Raw genomic sequence first — 9,267 nt, 5'->3', positions numbered from 1 at the left:
CAATTTTTTTTTTTAATACCATAGATAAGTACATATATGTCTAATACATAGACTGATATACCGTCTCCGCTCAGAATCGTTTTCTTATACAGTGATATTATATCATTGAATTCAAATTTAATACTGTCCATTATACAGTGACCCACTTCTAAATTACTGTACAGCAAAGCGACATCCACTTACCCACCTTTTTTTCTTTTTAATTTCCTTTGCTTGTCCTAAACTAACTAAGAATTATATGAGATCTACTTTAATTAATAATTAGTAACGAAGAATTGAGTAACTTATTTAACGACATATAAGTTATAACTTATAGTCAGACTACAGATGACTTTATTTAGTATTTCATGCATATTACACTTTCGAAAACTCAAGTTTAATTTTGTTTTAAATGCATTGTATTCATTTAGAAAGAGTTAATTTGTATTTACTTACATATTATTGTGTTTTGACTTTTTGTATTCTAGGACAATTAATTTATCTGTGGATTTTCTAAAATGCTTACAGATACCAAATTGGTAAATACGTCCCTGATTTCAGATGATTCAAAAATAGTATATTGTTTTCTATGAGACATTATATTTTATGCATTTTTTTCAATTTTCGATTATAAAATGAAGTCACACGGCGTGTTGAATAGGCAATTGAGGTGCACAGAAAATTTGTAAATGTTTAGTAATTAAATTACAATAAATTTTATTGTACGTATTTATTGTACGCATTGAGTATATTAAATATTGTACAATATTATATTATTACTCAATAGTATATGTAAACAAAAAAAAATCTTTTTCAGGCTGTTTTTCTAATGAAAAATCCAAACACCAACTGGTTTACCCTCACTAGGTAATGATATCTGAAGCACAAGCAATAACAACAGTACTGCTCCTAGTGAGGGTTTACAATATATACGTAAAAAAATTGTAAAAGGTTAACTTTTATTATTTCAAGTACCTACGTAGTACAAATACTCATGGCTCGGAACTTTATGACCTAATAAAGTTTTTAAAAAAATGTAATAAAAAAATCAAAAAATAATTTATAAAAATATATAGTAAATTTTAATATTTATATTAATAATTGGAGGATTGGGCTAAATTGCACGTAGGTACATATTTTTTAGAAACTAATATGTTACAAAAAAGTCATTACTCAAAACAAGAAATATGCAAAAAAAACCTACAACTGAAACTAGAAGAAAGCAAATTAAAATGTAAACGTGTTAAGTTTGAAGTTCCTGGCCACAATGTTGTGCCAAAAGTTTTTTTGAGAAAATTACCTCAGGTTTAAAATGGTAGGATGTGTAATACCTTAAACTTTTCACTTCTAAGTTTTTTTTCCTAAGATACTCATCTCTGTTGAATTATTTTTTTGTTAATGTTCCTAAATGATTAATTTAGTTAAATTGAACCATACATTGAAGTCAAAAAAAAAAAAAAAATTGACTTGAATTATAAGTTAATATCTGCATTTTTTGGTGATATAACTAATGGCATAACCTGCGTATTTCGTTTATAGATAAAACAACGTAATAGTACGTCCGTAACAGTGGAATGTTTAAAAATGTCATATACCTATATATAGATAACAAAATATAGCAAAAAATTAAAAAAAAACCAAATATAAGGGTAAGCTGACCTTAATTTTTTGATTTTGAAATGTTCAGCATGCTACTGCCTGGTAATAATCATTAGTACCTACATATCAAATTATAATAATTATTGGGTTTATAATAAATTATTATAATATAATGATAATCTCAAGGAAAATAACAAATTCACAGTTAGACATTAAGATATTATTAATGCATATTTGGCCAATAGAAAACAATTTAATGGGCCAGACAACTACTGATAATTGATATTAACTAATAAATTGATCAATATTAAAAATAAAACACAAATTAATTATTATTTTGACTGCCAGTCCTATTTTATTATCCACACATTAATTTTATTGGTTTAATATTTTAATACATAATTGTGCACTAAATAAGTTAATAGTTCAAATAATTAATAATTACAATTTTAAGCTTACAATATGATTTGTGCATTTTAAAGTTTTAAACCACATTTACAATTTTAACTATCAAGAGGATATTTTATAAATACAATTGTTTAAAGTAAATTTAATTTCTATTTTCAATACCTATGGCAGTGCTTAAAAAGAAATATGTGTAACAATATTCTATTACACATACAAAAAAAATTGAATACAATTTCTTTCTTAACATTAACTCATAATTACCCTTATTAAACAATGGTCCAATACTTAACGTTACTACTAAATTTAATTTCAATATTAAATAGAGAAAACATAACATAAGATGCATTTACATATTTTTTATAACGTTAAAGAAAACGCTTCTACCTAATTATTTGGAATAATTATAAAGCAATCAAAATAAAAAACAATTAAATATTAATCTTAAATTAAAATGTTTTGTTGCTTTATAGTTCAGATATATTTGTGATTATTAAAAGGATAGATCTCATATAAACTAGAAGGTGATAAAATAACACAATATAAAAATATAAAACAGTCAAGTCAAGAGTTACACAATTAGAAAAATTTAAACACTTTAAAAAGTTATTTTTAAATGCATTTGTTGATGGTAATATTTAATTTAATCGTATTTAAATGTTTTTATACTATTTTTATGTAACGAATTTACTATTAGAGTAAAACAAATCTAAATTTCCATGGTAGCATCTTTCTTTTTAAATTACATTTTTACACTTATTTTAACATTATGTTAGGGGTTATCATAATCTATTTTTTTTTTAGGTTAAATATAATTTGTTTTAAAATAAACTAAATTAGGAACAATGCTTTAAAATAATAGTTTGCATTTATCAACTTAATATTAATAATGGTATTTGATATTATTTATTGAAATTCTTATGTATGGATTTTAGAGACAGTAAAATAAATTATATAGTTAAATTCTTCGAATTTATTATATTATAAAATTTTTATTTTATTTTAGTTATTAATCTTTTTACTGAAAAATGGTATAGCTTCACTAAGATTTTGCTTAGACTCAAAATAGCACCAACACAACTTGATTAAATTAGTAATATGGGCATTTTATGAAAATGTAAAAATAATGTGTTTACATGGACTGTCAATGGTCTAAGCAAATAAATTATTATTTTCATTAATTTATAAAAACTTTTAAATTATCATCATAAATTTAACCATAGGACAATTCAATTTTTATTTTGTTTGCCTAAATAATATCAATGAGAAGTAAGAGCTTTAAAAAAAATTTTAGTTGGACATTAAAAAATATTTTATAAAAAAAAATTGTTTTGAATAATTCATTCAATTTAACGTTGATTTATATATGTATATTCATATAGTTAAGATAATTATTCTGTAATACTTTATTTTATCAACTAATGCATTTAAAATATTTTGATACATTTTTTTTTCTTAATTTAATGACTAAAACAATAGTACAGTTGAATGAAATCTAATATCTATTAGCTGTAAAACATTATCATCATTGGTAGTTTTTATAGTAACACTAATCAAACACACACATTATGCACAAAATAGAATAAGATTACTCATTATATATTACTCTTCTCTGTATTCAATTTTTTTCAAATTTTTTGTAGTGCTTATCAACCAAACAAAACTAATTTAATGACTATAAAGTAACTATTTAATTTATTTATAATAGTTTTACAGTGATAGAATAATTTATAACTTCCTTTTTTTAATTTCTGACATACTAAGTGTTGTGGTTGTAAAATTAATTTAATAATGTAATATTTTTATTACTTAAGTATTAAACTTTACTTTTCTTGGTAGAATTTTGCCCGATTGTCGAGGCATGGTAGAGTTTGAGCAAATTTATTGCATCTTGAGCTTCACGTTTTTCATAAAGAAACCGTCCACTAGCTTCTTTAACTTGATCTAGAAATGACCTATAAAAACGTAGAACATTAGAACAGAGCTAAAGTCTGTTATATTATAACTTCCAAAACTAAGTAAAATATAATAAGTCTGAATTCTATTAATTTAGGAAAATATATCTTTAATTATTAGGATTAATTGTTTTTAATGAATGGGTTAAATAATATTACCTACCTGTCAAACGCCAAATCAACCAAACTTTCTGGATCCATATCAGATAAAAGTTCAAGATCGCAACCACTCAAGAATGCTATTTGACCTATATCGTTTTGCAGACGTCGAATCAAACTGTTTAAGCTCTGTGTGCCATCAATTTGATCGTCTGCAAATTTAAAGCTTAAAAAAAAAAATTGTATACAGACATTTAGTAGCATAAATAAAATATAAAAAGTATTTTACTTCAGTTATTAGAACACTCAGTGGAGGGAAAACATAACATTTAAAGTAGAGATAGATTACCTTGTTGTGTAAGCTAGGAACACAACCACTTTAAACATAAATTGAATACCTAGTTCTTTAGATTATATTATACTATGGATGGAGCCACAGTTTATGATTTTATTGCCAATATAACGACGAGTCACTGAATTAAGTAATCGATGTGGGCGAGCGCAATGCAACTCTTCACATAATTATCCATAGGTACAATAGGTATCTGTGGATAAATATGGGAGAAGTCGCTGATATCAGCAACGTTTTTTTGTATTGATTTAATACACTGTAGCTCCATTCATAGTATATGATCTAAAAATAATTCTTACGTCAAGATTACCTAGAAATAGATTCTCTAGATGCCTACTAGATAACCATATAAAAAATGTACTATACAAATGTACAGATCAGATTTCTTGACATCACTTAAAAAAAAATGTTCAACATTGTTGATCAATAGTAGTCAATAATCAATAAATACATATTATATTACACAAAATATGTATTATTTGTTATATTATATTTGAGGAAAAGCAATGTTCTAAGGATGAAATTACAGTTTCTGCAAACTGTTTGAAGAGTCTCTTATCCACCCAATTTTAAGAAGTAGTTATATTGCCAACCAGATTATTTAGAAGATAATATATCAAATTTACATTACACAACTTATACATAGTAAATAAAATAAAAACTTTAATAATTTGTTATACCTTATATCGTATGGACTCCATTTTTGGTCAGATTTTAAAATCATAATTAATGTATTTGTTTCCAAAGTGTCGAAATAGTCTTCCTCATCAATTTCAGTGCCATCAGATTCAAGAACGACTTTAATGGGTTCATTTTCATTTATATCAAGTTTTTGTTGAGCTAAACAAAGGTATAATATTGTAAAATTAAATACTATTTTCAATATTGTTCAATGTACTTCAATTTTTTAGATTTAGTAAAAATATAAAATACATACATTCATTACATTACAAAAATATTTTTACCTTTAGTCATAAAATCAGATAATGAAGTTGCTACGATACCAATTTTGTGTTCACGCTTTGAATCAATTATTTTGTATGGTTTACCAGAGTATTCTTCACTAGCCATTTTAAATTAATAATTCAATGCAAAACTAAACAAGTTTGAAGTGTCTAATTCCTACTACCTACCGAGTATCTAGTATCTATGCCCTATGGAATATGAATATTGAATCAAACAAGCGATATACCCACTGAAATATTTACAATAAGCAAACTTCTTGCTAAACTTTATAGGTTTACTCAGTCAATACTCGATAGTCTTGACAAAGTACTGTCGTACATAATATTATCTCAATTATCAATATCTGTGGATTTGTTCCATGGTTTGTTCTGTGGTAATGTGGAGGATTCGCCGTTATCACGGTTAATGTATTATCGTAAATTCTTATCAGCAGTTCGGTTTGCGAATATTATGGTTGAAGTCCATAGACCTTACATTATTGGCTAAAGTTGACCCTATTCATGGTTTTCTTCAAAGACCTCATAAATATTTCGGTAAAGATAATGTTTTATTTTTATATTGATAACGTAAGACTTAAGTTTTATGTTTACTTTTTAGTTTACACTTCACAGTTATACTTTTCTTAGCTTTATAGCTTTACGATAGTTTGCCAATCCTTCTTACATATAAAAGTGAATTTGCTTAAAGTATCATTAAAAATAATTATTTAACTTTCGAAGATTTTGTTTAAAATACTTAATAATCAATAAACATTTAGGTACCTACCTAGTTGACTTAAAAAAAAAATATATTATACATCATTTATTTCGTATTGTGTTAAGTAATAATATTTTAATTTAATTTGTGCTGTCTGTAAGTAAATTAGTTCAAAAATAAATAAATCAAATTTAAGAAAGTAAAAATTCATATGAATATGTAATTAATGAATTTTTCTTCTTTATTCTGTGTGATTTTTTTTAACAGTTATCTCAGTATCTCAAATAGTATTGAAAAAGTATTTTCTTAATATTCAAAATGTTGTTTTGTAATTAATGAATAATAGAATATAATATTTATGAAATTTTGTATAGTATTTATATTACGAGTTTTTAGTTTAATTGGCTTTTGAAAATATAATTTCAGTGAAATATCTAATTTTTAATTCTTAATTTTGTTCTTTTTTTGTCTTAATTTCCAATGGTAGTGCTAGCATAAGATATTATAATTAGTTAATTTATAATATAAATTATGTGGTTAAGTTAGGTATCTAGTATTTATTTTGGTATTTAATTTTTGTTATTTAAAAAAGAATTGAGTTGGGTACTATTCTTTATGTATTATATTGTTATTATTATAGCTTTTAATACAATACAATTTAGGTTGAACTCTGGCTTTTGGGTCTTTTAAATTCTTTGAAGATATTTTATTTAATAAATATTGCAAATAATTATAAATACTAATATAAGATTGATACATTGATGCAGGGGTCACCAAATGGCGGCCCGCAGACTGAGAGAAAAAGCCAATTTTTTTTATTCAGAAATAAAATATTTTTGGCCAACCGGCATATTATAATAAATATTATGTACTTTGAATTTTTATGGCCGGCGAGAATTTTCCGAATTCTTAATGTGGCCCGCAGAAAATATTAATTGGTGACCACTGCATTGATGCATAAAAAAAATTGTAAAATGCATGTCTAATTAATTTTACTTATATTATTTTTAGAATATTTTTGAAATGGATGAAACTGAAGTAAAAGAATATCGCTGGGAAGGCGGTTATGAAAAAACATGGGAGGAAGTCAAAGAAGATGAGGGAGGAAATGTCGAATGGTCGGTTAAAGAGATTATTGAAAAATCTAAGCGGTTACTGGCAACTCGGCAGCCTAATGTCCGCCTGGGCATGATGCGACATTTGTTTGTTATTGTAGACAGTTCCAATTCAATGGTTGAAAAGGATTTAAAACCTACTAGACAATTGTGTACTTACAAATTGCTTCAGGATTTCATTCAAGATTATTTTGATCAAAACCCAATTAGTCAACTTGGTCTGATAACTACAAGAAATTCATCTGCAGAGCGTATATCTGAATTGTCTGGCAATAGAAAATATCATCTTGAAGAATTGAAAAAAACTTTTGGAGATTTTAATTATTGCAATGGATTGATGTCTGTGCAAAACTCTTTAGAAATTGCATTATCAGTTATGAAAATGTTGCCTTCCCATACTAGTAAAGAAATACTTATTATTGGATCTAGTTTGAGCTCATGCGACCCAGGAGAAATAAATACATCTATAGAAATGCTTAAAACCCATAATATTAGAGTTTCAATGATACACTTGGCTGCTGAAGTACGGATGTTTCGACATTTGTGTAATGAAACTAAAGGCAAACATAATGTAATTGTAGATGATGTACATTTTAAGCACATTCTTTGGTCGTTAGTGGAACCTGTTCCTTTACCAAATTCAGTTGACGCATCATGTGTGAAAATGGGTTTTCCTCAAGAGTTAGAACAAAAACCACCATTCACCACTTGCTCCTGTCATTTAGCAGAGGGTGGCAAATTAAATGCAAAAGGTTTCTTTTGCCCACAATGTAACAGCAAGTATTGTGAATTACCTGTGGAGTGCAAGTGCTGTGGCCTCATACTCGTGTCTTCTTTACATCTTGCTAGATCATTACATCATTTGGTTCCTATTAAGCCATTTATAAAAATTGAGCTTGAAGAAGGTTCTAGTGCCTACTGCTATGGATGCAGAAAGAGAATAAAGGTCCCTGCTGAAAATGTATACTTTTGTGAATCTTGTAAAAAACATTACTGTGACGGCTGTGACATTTATGTGCATAATACATTACATGTGTGTCCAGGCTGTGCTGTTAAACGAGATGAAAAAAGATAATATATAAAACAATTGTATGTTTAAACATTTGGTGTTTTTTTAATTACTTTGTGCATAAACTAAACAATTTAAGAGTATCAATAATTAATTGATTTTATTTTATATATTTTTGGACATCGTTCCTATTAAATTATTTTAGTTTGTGTGTACATTTAAAAATGATTGAAAATAGAAAAGAACTGAAATGATTTTTTTTAGTTTGATTTATCTTTGATATTCTAAATGAATACACAAATTATAATAATTAAGTTATTATATTACAGGTGTAACAATAATTTGATTATTAACTATATTTAATATAAAATGTAGGGATAGTTAAATTCCTATTAAAAAAAATGTTTATTTCATCATAGTCGGTAATGTATTATTAAATCAGGATAAGTTAATATATATTAGCATTTGCATTGAAACTAATAAGTAATAACACTGAACTATAATAAATAACTAAGGAATAAGTTACCGGTCACTCAATGATTCTTGTATTCGTTCAAAGACCCAAGCAAAGATAAAATAATAATATAATATTTTATCTACATTTTAAAAACGAATCGGAGGAACAAAAATGTATTAAAAAATAGTAAGCAGTAAATGTAATCATGTTATAAATTATGTCTCAACCACGGGGCTGCTCTCCGGTATCCCGTCCATATAAAATTATGATTCGGTTATCGTCGCCATGACGCCATAATAGAGAAATTCCGCTATGAGCGCCACATATGCGCGCGCCCGTTATCGTAACAACCGATAAGAACAATACTTAACATCGGAATCCGAAATTTTTAAAGTAAATAATTATTGTTAAATTGTTTTATATTAATTTAATATTTATTATGACGGACACAGATGCATCGTACCAGGATGTAAATCTGATTACGATTCCTGTGAAAAGAAAATATGATCAAAAAAAAGGTTTCAAAATTTACATTAAGTTAAGCATTACTTAACTTAATTTGTACCTACATAGTACCTATTGTCAGTGGTGGCTATCCTCAAAAAAATATGTGTTGCTGAAAATATATTTCTGAG

The 9,267-nt window shown here is 26.2% G+C and overlaps 2 protein-coding genes across 5 annotated transcripts; one reads left to right on the top strand and one right to left on the bottom strand.

Moving 5' to 3' along the window:
• Positions 1 to 3,467: 3,467 nt before the first annotated feature.
• Positions 3,468 to 5,698, bottom strand: LOC100160510 (DNA fragmentation factor subunit alpha). Its single transcript, XM_001947545.5, has 4 exons — positions 5,355 to 5,698; positions 5,070 to 5,229; positions 4,102 to 4,263; positions 3,468 to 3,938 (listed from the first exon to the last, which is right to left on the bottom strand). The coding sequence occupies exons 1-4, from the start codon at positions 5,458 to 5,460 to the stop codon at positions 3,800 to 3,802; spliced, it is 567 nt and encodes a 188-aa protein (XP_001947580.1). The 5' UTR covers positions 5,461 to 5,698; the 3' UTR covers positions 3,468 to 3,799.
• A 124-nt stretch (positions 5,699 to 5,822) lies between these two features.
• On the top strand, positions 5,823 to 8,268 carry LOC100162535 (general transcription factor IIH subunit 2). Of its 4 annotated transcripts, none has more exons than XM_008184092.3 (2): positions 5,823 to 5,888; positions 7,063 to 8,268. In XM_008184092.3, the coding sequence occupies exons 1-2, from the start codon at positions 5,856 to 5,858 to the stop codon at positions 8,239 to 8,241; spliced, it is 1,212 nt and encodes a 403-aa protein (XP_008182314.2). In that variant the 5' UTR covers positions 5,823 to 5,855; the 3' UTR covers positions 8,242 to 8,268. The 4 variants fall into 4 exon arrangements, with proteins under 4 accessions (XP_008182314.2, XP_008182313.1, XP_001947532.1 ...); XM_008184091.3 differs by lacking the exon at positions 5,823 to 5,888 and adding an exon at positions 5,945 to 6,112; XM_001947497.5 differs by lacking the exon at positions 5,823 to 5,888 and adding an exon at positions 5,945 to 6,207.
• The last annotated feature ends 999 nt before the right edge of the window (positions 8,269 to 9,267 follow it).

The sequence above is a fragment of the Acyrthosiphon pisum genome, chromosome A1 (assembly GCF_005508785.2).
Source record: "Acyrthosiphon pisum isolate AL4f chromosome A1, pea_aphid_22Mar2018_4r6ur, whole genome shotgun sequence".
Taxonomy (NCBI): domain Eukaryota; kingdom Metazoa; phylum Arthropoda; class Insecta; order Hemiptera; family Aphididae; genus Acyrthosiphon; species Acyrthosiphon pisum.
Note: the sequence above shows the minus strand (reverse complement) of the source record. Positions and strands in the feature narration are given on the sequence as shown.

Coding starts and splice junctions, on each gene's coding strand:
- LOC100160510 (XM_001947545.5), bottom strand. CDS start 5,460: ATGGCTAGTGAAGAATACTCTGGTAAACCATACAAAATAATTGATTCA. Junction 4,264..5,069: donor TGGAGTCCATACGATATAAG/GTATAACAAATT, acceptor TTTTTTTTTAAG/CTTTAAATTTGCAGACGATC. Junction 3,939..4,101: donor GTTGATTTGGCGTTTGACAG/GTAGGTAATATT, acceptor ACGTTTTTATAG/GTCATTTCTAGATCAAGTTA.
- LOC100162535 (XM_008184092.3), top strand. CDS start 5,856: ATGGTTTTCTTCAAAGACCTCATAAATATTTCG. Junction 5,889..7,062: donor AAGACCTCATAAATATTTCG/GTAAAGATAATG, acceptor TATTATTTTTAG/AATATTTTTGAAATGGATGA.